The sequence below is a fragment of the Sardina pilchardus genome, chromosome 5 (assembly GCF_963854185.1).
Source record: "Sardina pilchardus chromosome 5, fSarPil1.1, whole genome shotgun sequence".
NCBI classification, from domain to species: Eukaryota; Metazoa; Chordata; class Actinopteri; order Clupeiformes; family Clupeidae; genus Sardina; species Sardina pilchardus.
In genome coordinates this window covers 24,581,618-24,605,526 of record NC_084998.1, presented here as the reverse complement: position 1 = coordinate 24,605,526, position 23,909 = coordinate 24,581,618, and the positions used below count along the sequence as shown (strand labels likewise).

Here is a 23,909-nt window from a genome sequence, read left to right as displayed (position 1 = left end):
ACATAATGTTGCCCCCGCCATGCGTCACAGTAGGTATGGTGTGTTTTGGGTGTGTTTGGGTGTGTATACTGTGTTTGGTTAGCGCCTGGAGCTCAGTCCAAAAACTTCAATCTTAGTCTCCAAAAAGTTCGATCTTATAGTCTCATCTGACCATAAAAGCTTTTTCCACATGGTAGCAGAATATTCCAGATGTGTTTTTGCACTGAACTCCAAGCGCAATGTTTGGCGAAAACCAACACAGTACACCACCCAAAACACACCATACCTAGTGTGAAGCATGGTGGGGGCAACATTATGTTGTGGGGATGTTTCTCTTCAGCGGGGACTGGGCAATTGGTCAGGATAGAAGGGAAAATGGATGCTGCCAAGTACACCCACATTCTTGAGGAAAACCTGCGTCCCTCTCCTCTCCGTTAAGAGGATCATAAAGAGGCTAGGGGGCGTTTGTCCAAAAAAGGTTGAGAAACACTGGTGTAGACAATATGGCGGCCGCCATGCTAAAAAGTAGACCGTGGCTAGCTGGCCATTCCATTGAATCCTATGGGGTGTAAGCGCCACTTTGACATCAAATAACGTTGCAGCTGAAGCGTTTTAAGCCTTTATATGAACATTTTCTATTGTCGGAGTGCATACTACATTGTGAAATTGGCGTCATAATCTCGTAACTGTTTTATCGGCAGAATAATAAACTTTTTTCCGAAATCAATGCTAACATGGGAATGCGCATGCGTCCATAGAGAGTAAAGCGTCGCCATAGGTCAGACTCGGTCAGACTACGTGCCTACGTCACATGTACGACACCTGAGCCTGCGCAGGAGACCTATGACGGAAATAGAAGACCTAAAAAAAACGTTGCTTCCTCGGTCTCTGCTGCTGTCTACGTGATAGCTCTGTCCATATATTTTACTGTCTATGAATTTATCCTGGCTGTAGATAAAGCAGGATATGTTTTTCCCAATATTTTACCAAATGAATAAATAAATGTTCAAGCGACGGAGACGGAGATGTCTGGCGAGTTTCGCCATTGACATTTCAAAGAACAGTCGCCAATTAGCCAACTATAGTGTGAACGCTCGGGAGGAGCCGCCTAGCCTGTGGTAGGTTTAATTTCTCCCTTTGCCCTGTACAAGAAGCAGACATAATTTTGTTCCGTCCTTGCTACGAATATGCTTAGCTAGCTAGATTAAAACTGTTAACGTTACTAGTGCTCATGCAGTACAACGTTTATAGATATGATGCACTGTAGCCAAAGCCTTCTTTGACTGTAGCCTGCTAAATATATCCATGAGACTTGCATGATCACATCTGTTGACTTTCCATGTCAAACGAAGCGAGCTGATTGGCTGACTGGCTGTTCAGGAAGCAGTGCTGCGATTGGCTATTTAGGTCACATGACTTTTTGGCGATTGGTAAAAAGTTTTGCACACTTGTAAATTCGTTTCGTACCCGCAGATCTGTTTCGTGTCTGTAGAGAACAGATACGCACTTGCAAAGGGAAAATCTGTGCGTGCAAAAACCGTTTGCAAACTCACAAAACTTTTTTCCACACAGTGACAAAACGGATTTGCAGATGTACGAATAATTTTTACATGCACAAAAAAAATGTACAACTACAAAATATTTTAGCAAGTGCACAAAACATTTTTACGAACTCAAAATATGTCTACAGGCCCCGGCAGTGGTGCAACTGGCTGGGGCACCTGCACCGTACGCTGGCGACCCGGGTTCGATTCCCGCCCCGTGGTCCTTTCCAGATCCCACTCCGACTCTCTCCCACTCACTTCCTGTCATTCTCTCTACTGTCATGTCCAAATAAAGGCATAAAAAGCCCAAAAAATAATCTTTAAAAAAAAATATATATATATATGTCTACAGACACACAAAACTATTGGCGAGGATTTTATACCACAGTTCTGGCCTGGGGACCAATATGGAATGAAATTACTGAAAAACGTTTGTATGCCTGTAGATTATAGTTTGCACTCGTAAAAAAAACTAAATCGTACATGAAAAATCATGAAAAAATGTTTTTGTGTCTGTAACAAAGTTTTGAGCTTGTAATAAAAACCTGTCCTTGTAAGAAATCTTTTTTTTATTACAAGGACAATAATACAACACAAAATCCTGGTACGAACACAAAACTTTTTTGGAATTAGCCAATCACCATGCTATCTCGAAGTAGCCAGCCAATCACAACACTGCTGATTGACCTTCCAGTTAGCAAATCAACGCCTAGGCCATTTTCAAAAAGAAGCGAGTCCGCCATGCAGTCTGCAGGTGTCTGAGTCTGAGGGAGAAGTGCAAAAAGGTTGAACTCACTTTGCAAGTAAGTGAATTTGAACGTCTCACAAGATATATTTAGGGAAAAAATTAGATGTCTCTGTCACTTTTTTGGAGGACGTGCTAACTGACACCCTTCATTTACAGCAACTGTGCTAAGCTAAAGCTAAAAAAACGCTGCTCCCAAAGCAGGACAATGCCCGGACAGATTTTAACCGTTTTTTTTCACTGTTCTAACTCTGGGGGTGACCGAGACTGGCTTAATTTCATTTTTGGGTGGCGTATTCCTTTAAAGCATTTCCAGAAATTGCCTGGTCATTACACATCAGTGGCAATTAATTTGCAATGACTAGCATGCTAATAGCGATTTATGTTGGTCAAGTTACTTGGAAAAAGTAATTAGTTACTGATTACTTGTCCAAGAAAGTAATCCAGTTACTTTACTGATTACTTTTCCCCAAAAGTAATTAGTTACTTTACAATTACTTTACTTAGTTACTTTTCAAAAACACACTAAGGCTACACAACCTGAATATGCTATAAAGCAATACACCTTTCAGCCTAATTTTATCCTTTTTGCATATTCCATCATGTAAAATAGAATCAAATGCAGTGTTGTGCATAAACAAGTTCTGTGAACTATGAACTGCATGCAACACATTTGTAAATAAAGAACGTGAATTCCTTCAGATTATGTGAGAGCGTCACTGCTGAGTTTCAATTAAACGTTGCGCAGTTAACCTGCATGTCACGCTCCAATCTTTCATCGATGCTGCGGATGTAACAAAATACATGCTGCATTGTTGCAACAATATTCGGAACGGGTGCGCTGTCGTTGGTAAAATAAAAACAGTAAGTCCTGTGACAGCGGCCGCATTCTGCGCCACCCCTCACTCAAACATACATACTGTAGATTCTGTATAATTAACCGAAGAGTCGGACCTCCGTCTGGCAAACCTCATAGGCTACCGCAGGGGTTATGTCTGAAAGCGACTACAGAGAACGCAGATGATGCAGGCTCTATTATTTACGGACATTTTGCTCATTGTCTCGCAAAGACTCCGACGGTACAAACTTAATTATGTCCACCGAAAACAAGTTCGAACGTCAACGACCCCAATTTCGAATTTGAAAAGACATTTGAGTTGAAGCATCAGTCCAAAGCATAACCCAGCTAACAATTTCTGGTTAGGAGAACGTTTTTAGAACGTTTTTTTTCCTGGTTAGGAAAACGTTGCCTGAAAGTTGCGAAAGTTGCCACAAGGTTCCCCAGGAAAGTTTTCTTGACGAAAATACAACGTTTTTTTCTGGTTGTTTATTTTGGTTAGCAGAACGTTCTCCTACCCTTTAGGGAACTTTACTATATTTGGTTGCATTAACGTTCCCCTAACCTCCCAGCAACAAAGTGTAAAGGGGGGAAAAACATGTAGAATTATCGTGACATCGAGGTATGGCTCCGCTGTACACTTGCCATCTGCGGCGACAGCCCATCTGCATCCTGGGAGAGCAAACGTCTTACTAAGGCAATGACATATACCACATGTATGTTGATTATCTTACCATTACCTGCTTGCTGAACTGCGACGAGTACGGCCCGTTACCATGGATTTGTGTCAGCTAAGTATTTAAATGCGGTTAGGTCTAATACTTTCTTGTCTACGGTGTCTTTTCCTATAATAAACGATTAGTCAGATCAAAACATAAGCAGAGCAGGCGCTAGCCTAACACACTGTTTCAACATTCAAAACGGGCTGTTTTTATTGCATCGTATGCCATTAAAAGTCCTCGGTTCAGAATTATGATGGATTTTGGTTTATTTTGTTTTAAATTGGGACTGGGAATTGTGGGATAGGCTGAGTGAACAGCACAGTAGGCCTAACATAGGCTATAACTTGGACTGTGTGTTAATATAAAACAATTCTCCCCCGGGAACATTGTGCTGTTTAAGATGCAGTCTCAACGTTTGAGAAAGAATTCATTGGAGTCCTCATCATCATATTTTCATAACAAATAAAGCTTTAAAAACATGAATGCATTTCAGATGCCACTCTAATCGATTATGGATTAATCCAACACTGTTCGTCAGATTAGTTAGCATGAAATCGTTGTGTGCCTGCCTGGGACTATGGCTAGCTAGCTCTTCCACCCGGTTTACCCTGTAGGCTAGCCTACAGTGTTTTTTATAAGCCTGTTGGACTTAATGGAACAAGTGCATGGAGAACGATGTGAAGAATGTGATCGATACCATACAGCCAGTATCCTACGTGAGTAACTTTATCTCTGTGTTATCCAAATGTCTTAAAGTTAGCGAGGTTGAGTCTGCTAAAACACCAACACCCCAGAACTCACGGACCCGAGATAGAAGTTTAGCTTCTTCTCGCGCTGGCCCCTTTAGCTGACGGGCTGGCTCTGGTCGGCCGAATATCAATCCAACAGAGGGGGGAAGAATAGAATAGGGCTATATGTCGATTTTGCAACAAATTATTCCGACTTTGCAGTGTGGCTGCTGGCCGTGTTCAATTGGAAACTCATAGAAACTCTGGGGTGATTTTCATCAACAATAATCAACCCCACGCACATAACCAGAGAATACCGATATGGTTATACAAATAAGATAGCCTACCAAAAAACAACTAAGTAGCAACGTTGTGTGAAAAGAGAAATGCAACCACAATATAACGTTTTTTTCTTTAGTTGTAATAACGTTCGGGAAACTTTGATAACCTGGAGCTAACGTTCTCTCCAGGGTATTAGAAGGTTACTGATAAACTAACCACAGGAGAACCAGCGGCTAACGTTATTTGCTTGCTGGGATTCAACCAAAATATAACGTTTCTTTTTTTTAGTTGTAAAAACGTTAGGGGAACGTTATTTGTTTTGACAACCTGGAGATAACGTTCTCTAAACGTTATTAGTAGGTTGCTGAAAAACGAACCATAGGGGAACCAAAAGCTAACGTTAGTGAAAGTTAGCAGAACGTTAATTGTTTGCTGGGAAGTCATCGAATGAAATGAAAGTAGAAAGAACAATAAAAGTGAAGTAAAGATAAGCAAAATAAGTCCAAGTCCCGAACTATGGGAAAAGTTTAGGAAAACCCCAACTCACGTAGGCTATTAAATGCAGCATGGTCATGCTCTCTCCCGCACTCTGTGGTCTCGTCTGTTGTTTACATCTCTCGCAATGCGTTGGACATTATACTGATTGTCACCAGACAGTCTCTCAAAGCAATTAAAATCGCAGTTTAGTAACGCAGTAACGCAGCCTAAAGTAATGGTAATCTAATTACTGATTTTGCCATTGTAATCCCTTACTTTACTCGTTACTTGAAAAAAGTAATTGGATTACAGTAACGCGTTACTTCTAACGCGTTACTGCCCATCACTGATGCTAACGCACCTAAAGCACTATCAAACCTAGCTGAAGTTGCTGCTGTAGTATATAAAGGATTAGGCTACTGACTTTACTCTCAAATCAAGGCAGCTACGTGACGGCAATGATCGCCAACGATAACCAGGAAAATGAAGATAATAAATACACGTGAAATATTAATCTTACCTCAAGAACTGTAACCGTATCACCATAGATTTTGCATACGCCGGATGAACTGATACCCCGCAAAGCTTCAAAGCGGAAAGTGTCTGATGTTAGCGTGGGAAGGGCCTATAAGGCTGCGTTTAGACTGCAGATCGGATATTATGCTCAATTCCGATTTTGTGCTCATATCCGATTTTTTTGATTGCATGTTTACATCTACTTTCGCCAGTGACCCAAATCCGATCATGTGTGTTTACATTTGCCAGACACTTGAAATGGCCCGCATGCGCATGGGCTAAAAGTTTATTGTAGGGGAGAACCAGCACAATCGTAACATTTTTTTATTTTTTCAGATCAAACTAGCTTTACACAAAGACGATAGACTTGAGAGCAGTGAAACTTGACCAGAACAGAGTCATACATCTCTACTCCATGAATGTTGAAACAGAATGTAACAAATATGTTGCAGTTTGTTAATAACTTAACTTAACAGTGACATTTAGGCTACCTTTGTTCCAACCTACACAGCCATAAAAAAGTGCGGTAGGCTACAGTTGTAACAGTATAGAGTCATGGTTGTAACAGTGCTAAAATCGTGAATCCTATAACATATTTTAACACAAAACACTACTGGCTTAAACAATGAACATCTGTTTTCATATATAATCAACAGAAAAGGTCCAAATGTATGACTGTTAAAGCTAGTTGTATGAGTGATTAGCCATTGCAGACCATACGGTATTATGCTAGCTCACAATAACCTTTAAATAGGCTTATTTTGGTCATCGACTTGATAAAACCTGTTAATCTAGTTGATGAACTGCTTATTTCTTACTTGTCTAAAGGCTGGCTTACATTGCACGATTTTGGTCTGTTTTAACAGTCGGCGACTACTTTTCCAAAATCGGGCGGAAATCTTGACAGTTGTACTAGAATCTCGGCGCGCTCCCGTCATCTAAATCGTTTAGTGTAAGGTGCCAATCTTAGCGGTTTTAAGTCCGTCGGAGTCAGTCTTTTTCTAGTTTTGCCGTTACGACAATATCAAACATGTTTGATATTATCGTAAGTCTTTTCAGTCGTGGCTCATGCAAATAGTGACGTGAACATTAAAAACCAATAGTGACCTCGGTCGACGAACACGAAAACGGAAGGGGCAAATAGGCGACAGCTGTAGCCTGTATGATTATTTGTTATTTCATTTATTATAATTTATAAGTCGGCTATTCTACGTGACAGAATAACTCTATATCTGTTAGTGATGTCACACTATCAAACAATGCTGCAGAAACGCGAAAAAATGTATTTGATATGAGTAGCCCATCATGTGAGTTCCTGTTGATGATGACGTATAGCCTAGTGCACGATGGAAATAATTTGAAGGAATCTAGCAGCAGTCTTGTAAATGGTGACCACAGTCTTTGCAAAATCCTAATCTGAGACTGGCCTGTGACTAGTCTGTGACTAAAAACTCAATGAATAGTCTTTAGATGTGAGAGGGTCTGAGACTGTAGTCTTTCAAAAATCTTTTCCAAATCTTTGCAAAGTCTGGCAATGTAAGGTAGGCTTTAAGCGCAAAATTGTCACAGATTAATGACGTGTGGGACGCATTGCACTGGAATATCCGATTTGTCTGTTTAGACCAGGGGTGTCCAAACTGCGGCCCGCCACGCACTTTAGTGCGGCCCGCGGAGCATGTATTAGTTTATTATAGATATGGCCCGCCACACTTATCATTGGCTTTTCGCTATTTCTTTCCAGCAACAACGTTGTGGTTAACATTACTGCAAACTCCTTTACACTCTTCTTAGAGAATGTTTACAATGTCAATATCAAAACAGCATGTTACATAGAGATGATACTCTTTGAAATCTCTATTGCAGCAAATCTAATTTGCGTTGTTACGTACTCATAAGTCATAACGTTACTTAAACGTTGGCTAATTGGGAATGCGTTTTAGCGCGCACGAAAGGGAGAGAGCGCGCCAGCTGGCTTGTCATTGTTGATATCTGTTATCTCCTTCTTATAAGAAACATTTAAAAGAAAAATGTGAAGACAACAGTAGTTTCAATACTGAGCAACGGTGATTAGGCACAGCAGGCACTGAGTGGAGCCGGCAAGAGTCTTAAAGTGACAGTGCACCATTTATAAATTAATTAAACAGCCTCATATTAACCGTATTTCTTAATAACTTTGTCATTATTATCATTGAAATAGTTATGTATACTGCATTGTGTACATGTCCAATGGGGGGGGGGGGGGGGGGGTTATGGCCCACCGGTCAATTTCCAAGACCCATTGTGGCTCTTGAGCCAAAAAGTTTGGACACCCCTGGTCTAGGGGGATGAAATTATAGGTGTATGAATGTGTGTCGGTCATATGTAAGTGAGTAGAAGTGGTATGCAGTGCGGTGTGTCCAAAATATGTCTGTGTACGGAGAGGGAGATGCAAGGGATGGCGATGGCTTGCATGCCCACACCGGTACCAGGTGAAGGCAATCCCTCTTAATTAGTGTCCCCACTGCAAGCCGGCAAACTGCCCGTGTGACCACAAGGAGAATAGCAAGCGGCCTATAGGGGGAGCAGAGGGGCGTCACAGCGGCGCAATGTTAAGTCTATGGGGAACATTTTTATCGTTTTTAATTCATAGTTCAAAAAGTATAAAAGTTACAAAGTTGAAAAATACTCACATACTCACATGTTAAACGGTTGATGCTGAATTAGACGCACAAAATCCGTTAGAAGAATAATAAGAAGAACTGGGATAACAGTACTCTAATTAAATTTTCTTTGCCCCATTCAGTTAACCTAATGATAGCTGATGGTTCTGTATTCGGCTTAGGTTGTATCAAATTGTCTGGTTCTTTGTCGTACAGTGATTTCAAACAACAGGGCTTTGGATTTGTGCACACTCGATTTGGCCGTAAATGGTACTGGAAAACTGGTCTTGAAAGTCCTTAAAAAGTGCTTGAATTAGGCCATGAAAAAGGTGTACGAACCCTGATAACCGGACCGTCTGAAACTCATCCAGTGAGAAACGTTCTGTGGTGCAAAAATAAATATGAATGAAATGCGTAAAAAAAATTTAACGCGTTAATGTTAATGTGTAATTAATTAATCTTAATTAACACGTTAAAGTCCCGGCCCTACTTTAGACATCTTAAGCATGCAACTCATATGATACAAAATCACTATTTTGGTTCACCAGTGATTTTATGTAAGTAGGCTAATTAAGAAAATAGTTTCTGGAAATGTTTTCGTACAATAAAACGTGCATACATTTGAAAATAATTAAAAGCGTTAACCTCTTATTTCTTGCTTTCTTTCACCGTCTCTGTTTAATGCTGGGGGTTGCTTTCATGTTTAATGTTAACCAACGGCACACGATACTGAATTAAATGAGGATTTTGGTCAATCAGCTGTGATTTAAAAAAAAAAAAAAAAACTACATACTATTATTTCAACTAGAAAAGCACTCAGAGAGCGCAAACCTCCGCCAAGCCAACACATAGCCTAACAGCCTCCTGCATCCAGACGGTGATACGGATCACTCCCAAAATTGAATTGTGACTTTTTGAGTTACATTGCGAACAAACAGACGTAAGTGTAACACAAGATTGTAGGTGTTTGTTTACTCAACACTGATGGTGCTTTAACAATATCCAAGTTGCTAAAAGTTGATCAAAGTATTTATCAAAATGTTTCATGTGTTAACATATGCTTGTGTGAAAAGTGAAACAACTTCAACTGTTTTACACAGAAGCAGATCTACCACAGGCGCTAGGGGGAAGCGAGACAGCTCATTGAACCCGGAATGAATCAAATAACCATTCCAATGACTCCAAAGCTGATCAGTTAAGGTAAATTAAGCTTAAAAAAAACTTGCTTAGTTCACCGTTAACTCTACAGCATGTAGTTGTGCATAGTTCACCTTTAACTCTACAGCATGTAGTTGTGCCAGCCGCCAACAATATTACGGGGGGTTTGCACTTGTTGAACTATGTGTTTTTATATACCCTCGGCGAGGCTTTTCAAGCTTCGAAGGGGGGTTTATGTGGTAAATATAATGATAATGTACCATCAAGCAGTAACCAGATGTTATCATGTCCATACATAGTTAAAGACCAGGCCTCGTTGTATGTAATCTAATAGAAGCGCCCATTGAGATTAATGATGGCTATTATTTTTATTGATAATGCGATAAACTCATCCACCAATATGATTAATTGACTACGCGCTAATAGGCCATTTACATAACGGCAGACACCTGACTGTGATTGGCCATGTTACGTATGAAAAGAGGTGGTGTCCAACACCACTATAGACTCCCATTCATTTAGGTCTCACTCACGACCCCCCTATGAAAACTATGGGTGAACTGCAACCAGTTTTCATAGAATGGTCAATAGGGAGTGAACAGGCTCTCCGAAAACAGGCTCTGTACACACCGATTCAGGCAAGAACAAGGAAAACAACTGATTTAGAAGTGTAACTAACATCAAAATGTCTGGTCGTTGTTTAGGTAGTTTTTTTTTTTTTAATCTTTTATGGTTCAGGTAGTTTTTGTGATCTTTCATGGTCAGTTCCTTTGCGTAGCTTAACAAACCAACTAATGTTCGTCTCTATGCTGCGCATGCATCCATTTCTGTTTATAAACAGTAAAAGGATCTATACAGTTTTTGATAATGGTACGGGGACCACCTGTCGTGCCTTTACAGACCACTAGGGGGCAATATTTCAGTCTTTGAAAATCCTGTTCTACAAGATCCTCAACCTGCTGACATTTGTGTAACACTACAGTTTGATCTGAATAGTGAACTATTAACATGAACTACTGATACCCATAACACATTAGAAGCTGTCCACTGTATAGGAGAAAGACTAAAGTAGACGTTTAAGGTCTAAACTGACTGAACATTAACATTAGAACATTTAGCCTACTGGATTTTCGTATACTTTAAAAGATGAAGTCCCCCAAAATGTATCATTACTGCAGTGTGACATTACATCAAATCACATTAAATAGTTAATGGCCAGAGAAAGCAAGGAATGGATTTGCATCAATGATGTCTTAAAATGAATGTTTTAATGGAAATGACAACAGAGAGGAATGTGGATCTGATTTTACCAGAAGACATAGATACAGAGATATATTCGCCAAGGGCCCTTAGGTGGAGAGAAGCTGATGGCCATGGTGCTGAAGCCCATTTTGGGTAAGGCGAGGATTGGCACTTCCTGAAAGTTTAACATAGGAGCCATAGGGTTAGGCTTACATTGAAGTTTACTAGTACAGTCATTTCCTGCATATAAGCCACATCGTGTATAAGCCGCAGGACAGTGTTTTATGCCAGAAACAAAACCATATTAACACCATATTAACTGCCCCCCGTACTAACCTCATAGCGGAAGAAATTTAGCAAAATCAAATTATAAGCCGCGGCTTATAGTTGGGAAATTAGGGTATGCATACGTATGCATACAGTCTAGAACAAATAGGATAACATTTCATCAAATTACTATAGTGATTCTTGTAACAATCACTTCCATACTTATTCATGTAACTATCACTTTTCTTGCGTGAAAAAAACCCATAATCATTTAAATGAAGCAGCAATGGAGGATTTCTTGCTAATATTCCTTATTCTAAACCAGCGAGCCAGTGCCAGTTTGATTTCTTTCGTTCTGAGGCAGTAGATGAAGGGGTTTACAAGAGGAGGAAACAGACTGTAGAACAGGATTAGTGTAAGGCGGATATCTTCGTTGATGGAGATACGTGCTATGGTGAAAATGTAGACTGTGCAGCGTGGAAGATAGTAAAGACTGATAATGCATATTTGTGTGCTGCAGGTGGAGAAAGCTTTCCATCGGCCCTGTGAACTGGCTATTTTCGATACACTGATAATTATATGGACATACGTGTAGACAATGAAAGCCAAGGGTATCAGAAGCACCAACATAGCTATGGTGAAAGAAATCATTGTCTCATATCTGTGGTCAGCACATGCTTGGGTTGTTATAGAATGATGATCACAATAACATTGATGGATTCGATTGGGCCCACAATACGGAAGCATGTAAGCGTAGGTTAACGAGATGCTTGTAGGAGCCATGGATAGAATCCAGGCAAAACCATTTAGGGTGGTCATATTGCGATTTTTCATCAGCATAGGATATCTGAGAGGAAGACATATGGCCATGTAACGATCCAAAGCCATAATCCCCATGATGTAAGAGTTCAGAGTGCCAAAGCTGTGAATAAGTCCCATTTGTAAGAAGCACACATTGAAAGCAACAAATTTGTCATCAAACAAGTATCTTGAAATCATTTTAGGCAGAGCTACAGTAGAAAATCCTATATCAGACAGAGCCAAACTCAACATGATAATGTACATCGGTTTGTGGAGGCTCGGCTCAAGCACAAATGTTACTACTAGAAAAGAGTTCCCTACAACTGTGATAACATACACAAAACAAAATATAAATGAGACCAGGCCATGATATTCAGGGTGGAGCGTTGGAAAGCACACAAGGATAAACTCTTTGATCGTTGTTCGGTTTTCTTGAAGCATTCTGTAAATAAAGAAATCAACATAATATTCACATGAGAATTAATCCTCCTGTTGTGTTCAAGGTCAAATTTGACCGATTTGCAATTATTTTCTATCAAAAATATTGTTTATTTATTCTGACTATCATTCAGCTCTATGACTTTATTAACATCTGAACAGGGCATCTGAACACACAAAACACATTTTGATCATTTTCATAATAATTTGGGTGTTTCATTTAACTTTAGCACACCCATGTCTATTCCCAGTTAGAAATTACTGACCATAAATGAATGAGTGAGAAAATGGTCAATGTCTATAATTGAGTCCAGGCACATCCCTATTGTTATAACGAGTAAATGCCCCTAAAATACATATTTGCCAAAACATTTGGAATACAACTTTCAAAGACACTACGTAGCGATCATCCTGCTGCAGTGATCCTAAGTCATTTGAACCCCCTTCTTACCTCACGGTAGATATGATACCATGGAATCTGCCAAGGTGGTAGCCTACCAGAGAATGACGACAAGAAATTGATTTATCTAATTTATATAAAGTGGATGTGTCATGAAGGGGGAGCAGTTGTTGTGTATTGCCTTTCCATGTTTCTAAGGTAATACATGCCTCTCACTAGTCACCATGGCAGCAGTTCCTTCCAACCAGTTCTTTTTTGAGCTTACATTAAGGTCAGGCTCCTGTCTAAAGTTGTGAACAGACCTCCCCAGTTCTATTCAGTTGTAGGCTACCCAATAACACAATCTAGTAGACCAGACCTAAAGATGGGCTTAATCTCAATGTCTCCTCTAAACTATAAGCCCTGAATCCTTACACACTTAACTGATCTGTCATAAGTCATTAAGTTTGTGAGGGTGTAAGGATTAAAAATTCTAATAACAGGGATGGGATAGCACCTGTGATCATTAAATTGACAACACAATAAACGTTGCAAATACGCTTCTGTTTCCGTTTTATGTGAGATGTTTACTGATGTTTTTTCAAGCTTCTGGCCTCCCTTTGGATAACCCCTATTGACCCCTTGCTGAAACGTCACAAAGTGACGTGACAGCGCCGGACGGCACCATGCTGGACGGCGGAAAGATAGGAGTTGTACGGCAAATTACATTAGGGCAATTCCATATCAGTTGGAACAGGTCCGACACCATGGTCCTCAGTTTTTCCTGGTTTTTGGTCCAAATGTTCCTCCATGTCTCATTAGAAGAAAACCAACATTTTAGCTTGGTATATTGTTTAATTTCTGAGATATGGCTCTTCAAATGTGGATAGACGTGTCCTAAAAAGGCTGAAAATTCCTGTATTTAATGAGCACCACTTTTTTTAAAACCCCTCTCCTCTCTTTAGTAAACTACCTCTTCAACAACGACTTCAAAGTAAATCCGACAGCAGTCCACTGCTAAATCTGGAGGTTCGTATTGAGAGGGTAGAAGTTTTTAGGACTTTCAAGGGAGGGAGAGATAGCCCCTGTTTGTTGCTAGTTACGAGTGGCAGTAGGCTAGTCCAGGCTGCGTTGTTATAGTGATGACAGAGTAACTTTGTGTGGAGATGTGTGAGGGAGGGAGAGAGACAGCGCGCGTGTGTTGCAGTCCCCCCCCAATCAAACAAACAAATAAATAAATATGCATTCGTCACTTGGCTTTCTCAGAAATGTTCTTTACGCCTCGTCACTGGAGCCACCTAATAGAACTCGACAGTCAAAGTGGTATCTAGCTTTCTAACATCTATGGTACCATGTATTTCACGTGACAACGCTATGAACTATAGGTAATTTCCTTGAGTAAAGTGTTCAAAGATGCCAACTTCGGGAAAGGGAAGGGTGCGAGCGAGCCCTCAAGCACACAATTAATTTAGCAGTGGGACAGTCCTGACGAAGTTTGCGGGAACGCACATCAAAGTGTGAGTACGTAAGGGGAGACATTGAAATTCAGCCTGTCTGTTAAGTCTCGTATGATTGGGAGTTGGGAGCATAACTAGAAAAGCACTCAGAGAGTGCACACCTCCGCCTGTATTGTTCTTCTTAGGTTGCCATACATATGTAGGGCTCCAGACTAACTTTTTGCATTGGTTGCACTGGTGCGCCTAGCTTTTTTTTTTTTTTTAGGTGCACCAGCACAAAATTTAGGTGCACCCACATTTTTCATTGCATCGCCTTTAATGCCAAAAGGTCACCATTTATCGCTCTCCTTTCATATAATGTGAATGTTTTTTTTAACAATAAGGCGTAGAAAAAGCTTGTCTTTATTTGAAACACAATATATAACAGGTATGCATATTCTTTATAAAGAATTATAAAGATTTATATATATATAGTATATATATAATGCTTTATATATTCTACATACTGACATTTCTGATATTCATAACATTCATGAATTCATATTACAACTCCGCCTCAAGCTGTCGGCTTGAAACCTCAAAAGATTGTAAAGTAGCATTAGTTGGCTAGCTTATTATAGTCTACTACTGGTTGGACTGTTGAGTTTCCCCATGTGTGTTTAAGTTTCAAGGTAGGCTAATACTTTTTCTCCTTGGGACAGGCCCTTTTGAGTCTTGGAGTTGGAAAACATTGAGATGATCAGCCAACTTGAATGCAAGAGTTTAAATAGAATGTGTGCAGTATGCTATGATGCTAACCGGATTTCATTATAATTTAGCTAGTCGTCTTCTATGCGTCATTGATTTCACGATTGTGAATGTGCATGTCGAGGGGCGGGTGTCCATTGAGCGCGCACGAGAGAGAGAGGGAGAGCGAGAGAAAGCGGGCCTGGGAGAGAAGGTTTACTTCTAGTTTGGTAACGTTTCACGCATAGTCTACTATTAAAACTTGCGACAGAAATGTATGATTTCACCTGAGCAGTGTCAGGTGCACAAGTGCGACCTATAATATTTTTCAGGCGCACTCTTACAATTTTCTTACCAAATTGGTCGCACTCTGGAGTCCTGATATGAACCTAAACTATTCAGAATGCCACCTCGTGGCCATACCATGCCATTACACCAAGCGAAAAACATAAACGCCTCCGAAATCCCGACAGTGATACGGATCACTGGCGGAGGTAATGATCAAGCTGTTGGCTGTTTAATGTCATAATTACAGCCACAACATGGACCAGACCAGTCAAGATGATTTCAAGCATGTTTGACATAATTCAATCTGTCACCCAAACACACATAAAAATTCCAACCGCTATTGAATATCATGACTACCATTGACTCCCTCAGACAAGATGATTGTCAAGGACATTCCATCCTTTCAAAAGTCCGGACGTCTGTTCTCAACTTAATTGAAAGGGGAGGCTCCGAACCATGAGTACGTTCATAATCAGCATCTCTTCAGTCGGGTTTGGCACCAAGGAACAACGCACCACCAAGACTTATACTGCATCACCAATTCCGAACCGACGAGAAGTCAACATTACCCAACTCAGACAAGAGCTGAGGACACTCAGAAGCCAGAGTTGAGTATTGTGTCTCATCGTTTGAAAGACTGGTATCTGTTTTTGTTATGCCATGTGTAACTCCACCTCTTCACAACCTCCTACTTCTAAATGTAAGCATGGTCTGGAACACTCTGAGGTGTATACTGCCCCCATCAGTTCCATTTATTCTAGCATCGGTGCTTACGGTATTTAAAAAAAAAAGGGGGCACTGTCCGTGTTTTTTCATTTTAGAATGGAAAGGTATTGCAAGTATCGGTTCTCGTGATGTCCCTATTCGTGACTAGCGGGTTATTCATAGCCACGTTAACTCTGTAGAACCTTGCGAATGTGCAAGATGATGCCGCTGGACATATGTCGGACAGGGGTACTCCCCTTAGGGCTTTCCATGATGTTGCCACGCTCCGGGTTGAGTGGCCGCTGATGGAGGCTGGGATTGGTAGGCCCCTGCTGTCATAGACCTTGCAGATTACCTCGACAATCCACCTGGACCGTCGATGTTTTGACAATGCCTGGCCCCATCTTGGCCCGGAATGGCAGACAAAGAGTGATTCTGACCGCCGGAATCCAGTGGTTGACTGAATATAGGCCCTTATGCTGCGTTCCAGACCTCATCCAAACAAGTAGGAGGTGGGACGTACCCTACCTAAAATGTCCTACCTCCCACTTCAAAGCGTTCCAAGCATTTTGGAGTGGGAGATTTAGAAAACATGGGCGACCGCCGTAACGTTAGCTTATTAGGCTAGGCTAACTGTATAACGTTATAACTACTTTCACAATACGTTGTATTCTTTGTTGACACAATTTTAAGCCATAATATGAAGAACAAGTTAATTACCATGTCTAAAACAACCCTACCCTAAAGTTTATAGCGTATTCCTTGAAGTTACCTCTCACGGAGCATGTCTCCATGGGCGCCGCCATAACCCTTCGACTTAATTTTATTGAGGTCGGGCCAGGTCGAGCTCCTACGAGTTCGCGAGTAGGATGTTCCACTTCGACAGGCTTTCCAGTGCACCTTTCGTAGTTGGAGGTAGGATAAATCCCACGTCCCACTAGTTTAAATGCTGTCTGGAATGCACCATTAGAGCCCGGACTGGGTACAGCAAGTCTGTGTTTCCCCGCTGTTCGTCCTCCCCGGTTGGAGGGCTACATGTAAATGGAGGGGTTGATTTACAAACGAAGAGGAGAAAGTCTTGGGTAAAAATGATGGGTTAGGCCACAATGTGACCCCCGTTTCTTCCGGGGCCCAATTGGAGGCACTCACGGCTCAGTGATAGAGTGTAACTCCCCCACCCTCCTCACCGATGCCATGGCCAACAGAAAGGCAGTCTTCAATGATACCCGTTTACCCTCTTTGTTCTCAAGAGGTTCAAATGAGTGCTGGCACAGCCACAGTCCCAGGAAGGTGTATGGCTCCGCTGTGGTGGCTAGAGTCACTGTGTCCCCTTCAGGAAATGCGTCATCAGTGTGAGGTAGCCCGAGCTCCCTTGACTTACCTTGATTAAATGTACAGATATCGCAGTCTTAAGAGGGCGAAAACGCAGCTCCAACCCGTACGGTTTCAAGTGTTTGGTGAGACATCCGACTCCTAAATTCTATCTTGATGTGACGCTCAATGCTGAACGCTCTTTCCACATCACAGTTAGAATTTGGCAGTACCAATAGTACCTTCATCAGGTCACCTGCCTGAATCTCAACTGCCCAGAGCTCACAGATTTTACATAATCCAGGATTTCTAAATGAAGTTGTTCTCTGGCATGAGGTTTTACATCAGCTTGGTTCTCTGGATTGACCACTGACAGATTTGTCAAGATTTGGTCTCTCGTTGGGAACTTTTCCTTTACTTTTTGAAAGCTTCTGACATAGAATGCTCTGGCATCTCTGAATAATTGCTTTGTTTTGTGAGTGGAGAGTGCTTCCTTTCTTAGCAAATGCCTCCTCGTCAAGAAACAAAAAGTTCTTCATCTGGACAGTGAATTTCAGGGTTGCTCACATCTATCTCCTGCAGTTTCATTTTTTTTGGCACAATAAATCTGCCGGCTATGTCATGCAGGAGTTTTTCCACACTGTCGTTTAACTTGAAAAGAGCTGGTGCCTTGTTTTGAAAAATCAAATTAAATTTATCAAAGCACTGCCACTGTGTAACACTGTGGAGAAAACAAGTGTAACGTTTCAGAGTTGGGTCTGTCAACCTCTTCTGAATGTCACAGCAGGATTTCTGATTATCACTATGTGATTCAAAACTAGATGTACCACAAAGTGGTACAAAATATGACCACCTCTCAGGTGATCCATTTCTGGACGGCAAGAGGATGATCCATGTTAAAGGTCCCAGAGAATGGAAATCATTTTTTTCTTGGTTTTCATGAATTATGAGAGGTTGTGCATAAACAAAGAGCTATCATGAACATGAGGCATGGTTGTGCCCTCCTTCATATGGAAATCTTGAACTTAGAAATAGACACTAAAAAACGGGCGATTCAGCGAAACTGCTTGCTTGTGATGTCAGACCTCGCAAAGCCATTGAAGTTCAATTGGGGTTGCCAAAGAGGGCGCCATTTAGTCAAACAGACCATTTCAATACCCAGCCTAAATATATGGTTTTAATTAGTCTTGTAAAATTGCAATTGAGTTTATTTTTTTAAATCAAAGTTGAATATATACTATTTTAACATCAGAGAACACAGTGCAATACTCAATTCATCCATTCTCTGGGACCTTTAACAAATAAAAGAAACCTTTTTGCCAGACTATACAAAAAAAAGCATTTAAATAAGTTTTATTTAATTTAGTCATTCATTGTCATTTACAACATTTACTCAGAAACAATGCACATCAGACAGACAAAAAGCAAAAACTGAACCATGCTATGTGAGACATAAAATATAGTTAGATACAATAAGTCACACCTTTGCTTGTCTTCATGTTATTTGTTTGAACGTGAACACACGAGGAAAGACCAACACATGCAACACACAAACAGGGTGGCCACATACAATACACAGGGATTAACGCATGAGGTACAACTAAGGGACGACACATACAATGGGTGAACACAACATCAAATCACACCTCAAACAACATCTCCTGAACCCTCCCGCTATTGGAGCATTCCACTATGCATAATTGTGTTCTTCACAACCAGGATAAGGGCTTATCCTTGGTCCTGATATCGAACCCAATAAAAAAACCATGATAATTCCATGTAAACGCAATCATTGTTTAAATCAAGTTCCGGAACTTGAACATGAAGATGGGGTTGAGGCAGCAGTGGGAGAAGGCCACCAGGCGACCCACATAAAATACATAGTCCACCGTGGTGCTGACGGCACAGTTGCCGAAAGGCTTCAGCTGCCAGAACACCAGAGACTGCAGGAACAGGGCCACGTTATAGGGTGCCCAGCCCAGAAAGAAGAACACCACAATACACTAATCCAGCGAAACACGGAAGTAACACAAAACCGCCATTACTGCGTGCCTGGCTGCTAAGAAATTAGCTCGTTGGTTCCATAGGCGGCTGTTGCAGAAGTTAGCTGTCATTAATACACGTCTTAATACCTTATGGTGTTAATAAATTACCTTCATTGGTAAGTTTTGGTACAGTCTGACATCATTGATCCAATGTTCCCTTTCACCTGACATTTTCATTCATTAGCAGTCCTCTCGTTAGACATTCTCTGACAGGATGCTTTCATTGAAAAGCACAGACAAGTGTCACTCGTCACACTCGCAGGCACGCAGTAATGGCGATATTCAAGATGGCAGCGCCCATAAAATTCGCGCTGGATTAGTGTATAATGAGGATGAGCCGCACGGTCTTGTGTCTGGTATGGGAATTGGGCCAAAGGTGTCGGGGAAAGATCTGTGTGTAGCAAAAAACTATGACCGCAAAAGAAATGAGGAAAAAAACATTTCGCTGATAAGTCTCTACCAGTTTCCATTCGGTGCTTTCATACTCGCAGTACAAGGAGTTGTCATTACTAATTTCATAGCTGGTCTTGAAGAAAAGGGCTGGGGTGGCAGCCAGGCAGCTGGCCACCCACATGACAGAAGACATCACCACGCGGTAGAAGCTCTTTCTAGAAATGACCACGGACATGGGGTGGACCACAGCCAAATAGCGATGGATGGTCATGGTGGTCACGAAGATGATGCTGCTGTAGTAGCCGACGTCAAAGATGAAGCTCACGGCTTTGCACGCGGTCTTGCCAAAGATCCAGTCTTGGATTTCGTAACGGGCCCAAAATGGCAGCCCCAAGGTGAATATGAGGTCAGACAAGGCTAGGTTCAGTAGGAAGGCGTTGGTCATGGACTTCAGGTTCTCATACTTCACCAGGATTATAAGGATCAATATGTTCCCAAGCACACTGAAAATGATCACCACAGAGAAGAACACGATTGTGACTATCGCTCCAAACTTCTGAACCTCTGTTTTAACGCACATTTCATCTTCATATTCTCCACTGTAGTAATCTGTGGAAGTCTGGTCAACCTCATGTTCATAATAATCTGCTGTTGTGAGATCAGTCATCTCTCCTGAAAAAAAACCATATACTTTTATAAAAAATATATATTAGGCCTACAGCTTGATTTTTATCGAAAGTTGTTCCAAAGTGCGTTTGGAAAGAAGCTTCTGCCAAATAGAAAAGTCACTAGTCTGGTCACTTGTCACTAATGGCAAATAGCAAAATTAGGCCTTCATCCCTGTCAATGTTTTTACTTCAGATGTTTTGAGGGCTATATTTTATGACCCAAAGTCTGAAGTGTGACACATATAGGGCGAGACTGAAATCACGTTTGCTATTTTCACAGCCTTAAAAATCATGATAGTGTGTGAGACTGAAGCACTGACTCTACCCAAAAACAGTACTCGGTGTCTCTTTTTCCCTTACCGGGTCTGTTTGTCTTTCCACCATGGGATTTGTGGCCGCATGGCTTTAATGCAGGCGTGATGGATATCACTTTAAATATACACCCTGTGTTTTAACAGAAATACCCCTTTTAACTATTAGTTCCGTCTGACCCTGTCCATGTCTCTGTGATAATTTTTTCAAGGGCCCTCTAGGTGCCTGGTCCAGTCAAAAGACTCATCCCTTTTCCCTACCTTTTCCCTATTATGGCAGAATACTATTTTACTCACCGCTATCAGAAGGCAAGGCTGGAGATTGGTTTCTTAAAAATGCAGTAAAAACCTTTGCACTTTTTCTAAAAAAAAAGTAGTTATACAGACAAAGAGTACTATTGCAGTAATCACACAGATACGCAGAGTCTAGGCGCGCAGGTTCTGATAGCCTTAAACTCTCATTTATCTTACTTTAGACACCTCTGTGGGTGAGGTTGGTAATTTCCTGTTGATTATGAGACAGCTGTAAGCAGCCCTCAGCATAAGCCAGGCCTTGTCGCGATCTTCTTTCTTCCCCTGTTTGACAAGAACTGGTTTCCGTCAGTCTTGTGGTTTTGTATCATGGCGTAGCTGGGTTTCTCTAAATGACTGTTACATTGAAGCCACGCATGAGCTTCTCAGAAGTGAGAAGTGTGGTTTATACTGTAAGCACCTGGCAGCCATGGCACCAGAACTCAATTGCAAGCATCATAACAAAGAATCTGAATACTTAAAATTGTCAAATTAAATTGAAATTAAATCAGGCAAGTATACAAGGAATTCGATCTCTGCATTTATCCCATCCATGAACTAGTGAACACATGAAGCACACACTAAATTGGAACAGTGCGTGAGGAGATACAGTAGGTGCCGGCATTTCAAGCCGTGGATACGGTTTAGGAGAGCAGTGCTCAACTAGCCTGGCATAGCCCTCCGTAAGCTCAATTTTCATTTCCCTACAGCGTTACGTCTGGGTCTGATCCCGTTGGACTCAATTTCTCAGGATGCATTCCATCCTGAGCAATCAGCGAACAGGGGGGATGGGGGGAGGCGGGTGATGTTGACGATGATGTCGAGCATGTGCACGTTGTAGTCTCCATAGCTGTCACGACCAAACGTTAGCGATTGGGTAAAATCAGGCCCAACCGTTTCAAACGTCAACAGAGTTTACGCCTCCAGCCTGAAATCGATTCTGAATGAAGTAGGTCCAGATGTAAATGTGTAAATGTAAATGTGTCTGATGGGGGTAGCAATAAATTGAGTATATTGTTGAAGGTGGAAACATTCTGTCTGCTTACAATAAACATTCTGTTTATTGGGACAAATTGACACTAACAATATAAAAAAATAACCAATATTCTACGATGCTTTCACTGATTATTCCATGTCAATTCAGTACAAAAATATTGGATTCATCATTGTGGTCTTTGTATTCATTTTTTGTCCAACATTGTGTCACTTAACATTACTACAGTATTATATGTCCATACATACATGACTATCATACAAAAATTTCATACATACATGACTATCATACAAAAATTTCAGTCTGATATTTTCGTTTGTTGCTGAGATATGCCTTTTCAATTATGGATAGACACGGCCTGGAAAATTGTTGCTAGTGATGCTAGTGATAATATGTGAAGCACTTTATCCATTTCAGAAAAAAGTAAATAAACATGCTTGTTGATATCAATCACTCAGTTTTGTTACAGGAATATTAAAGGAACACTTCACCGTTATTTCATATTAAACTAGAAAAGCACTCCGAGAGCGCAGCTACCTCCGCCTGCATTGTTCTTCCTAGGTTGTCATACATTTGAACAGAAACTATTCAGATCGCCACCACGTGGCCATACCATGCCATTACACCACTAAGCTAAATACATAAATGCCTCTGGAATCCCAACAGAATTATGGATTAGTCCCAAAATGTAATCGTCTCTTCCCTGGGTCATGTCTGACCTTCCCTGAAAATCTCATTGAAGTCCATCCAATATCTTGCTGACAGACAGACAGACAAACAAACAAACGCCGGTCCCCAATGAAAACATATACCTCCTTGGCGGAGGTAAACTATGTTATTCCCTTAACTAAGACGAGTTGATACATGCCTCCCACATTTCAATGCGTGCACTCACTGGCGTAACTCACTGAGAAAATAAAACATGGTGTATTTCTAAGCAGGTAAAAGGGCTAACTATATTGTGTATTATCATGATATAGCAACAATGGAGGACTTCTTCACAAGGTGCATCACACTAAACCAGCGAACCAGTGTTTGTTTGATCTCTTTTGTTCTGAGGCAGTAAATGAACGGGTTTGCAAGAGGAGGAAACAGACTATAGAAGAGGATTAGTGTAATGCGGAGATCAAGGTCAATATAGAGTCCAGCTATGTTGAATATATAGACAGTGCAGCGTGGCAGATAGTAAAGACTGATTATGCACATTTGTGTGATGCAGGTGGAGAAGGTTTTCCACCGGCTCTGTGAAGTGGATATTTTTGCTACACTGACTATTATGTGGATGTAGGAGTAGATGATGAAAGCTAAGGGTATCAAAAGCACCAGCATGGCTTGTACAAAGGCTACCAGCTTTACCAAACTGGGGTCACCACACGAAAGTGTGACGACAGAATTATGATCACAGTAACACTGATAGATATGGTTTGGCCCACAATATGGTAACATATAATTCAAGATGGTCATGCTGCCAGGTGTAATAAAGGATATTGCCCAGGCAACACAATTAAGGATAGTCATGGTACGATTTGTCATAACCACCGGGTATCTGAGAGGAAAACATATGGCTATGTAACGATCCATAGCCATAATCCCCATAATATAAGAGTTCACAGTCCCAAAGACATGGACCAGTAACATCTGTGTGAAGCACGCATGAAATGGTATGAATTTATCACCAAACCAGTAAAGTGCAATTATTTTGGGCAATGTAACAGTGCTGAATCCTATGTCAGACAGAGCCAAACTCAACATGATAATGTACATAGGTTTATGGAGACTGGGCACATACACAAATGTTACCACTAGAACAGAGTTCCCTACAACTGTGGTGACATACACAATGCAAAATATGAACGAGACCAGGCCATAATAATCAGGGTGGAGAGTTGGGAAGCCCACAATAATAAACTCTTTGATTGTTGTCCAGTTGGTTTCCTGTAACATACTGTAAAGAGAGTGGAGAGT

At 41.1% G+C, this 23,909-nt stretch overlaps 3 protein-coding genes across 3 annotated transcripts; all 3 read right to left on the bottom strand.

The window, feature by feature from the left end:
* Positions 1-11,404: 11,404 nt before the first annotated feature.
* Positions 11,405-12,379, bottom strand: LOC134080846 (olfactory receptor 2AT4-like). Its single transcript, XM_062537457.1, has one exon. It carries the CDS (start codon positions 12,377-12,379, stop codon positions 11,405-11,407), a length of 975 nt encoding a protein of 324 aa, XP_062393441.1.
* Positions 12,380-19,022: 6,643 nt separating this feature from the next.
* LOC134080845 (C-C chemokine receptor type 4-like) lies at positions 19,023-20,347 on the bottom strand. Its single transcript, XM_062537456.1, has 2 exons — positions 19,615-20,347; positions 19,023-19,244 (listed from the first exon to the last, which is right to left on the bottom strand). The coding sequence occupies exons 1-2, from the start codon at positions 20,345-20,347 to the stop codon at positions 19,039-19,041; spliced, it is 939 nt and encodes a 312-aa protein (XP_062393440.1). The 3' UTR covers positions 19,023-19,038.
* A 48-nt stretch (positions 20,348-20,395) lies between these two features.
* Positions 20,396-23,888, bottom strand: LOC134080844 (olfactory receptor 2AT4-like). Its single transcript, XM_062537455.1, has 2 exons — positions 22,974-23,888; positions 20,396-20,449 (listed from the first exon to the last, which is right to left on the bottom strand). Exons 1-2 carry the CDS (start codon positions 23,886-23,888, stop codon positions 20,396-20,398), a joined length of 969 nt encoding a protein of 322 aa, XP_062393439.1.
* Between the last annotated feature and the right edge of the window lie 21 nt (positions 23,889-23,909).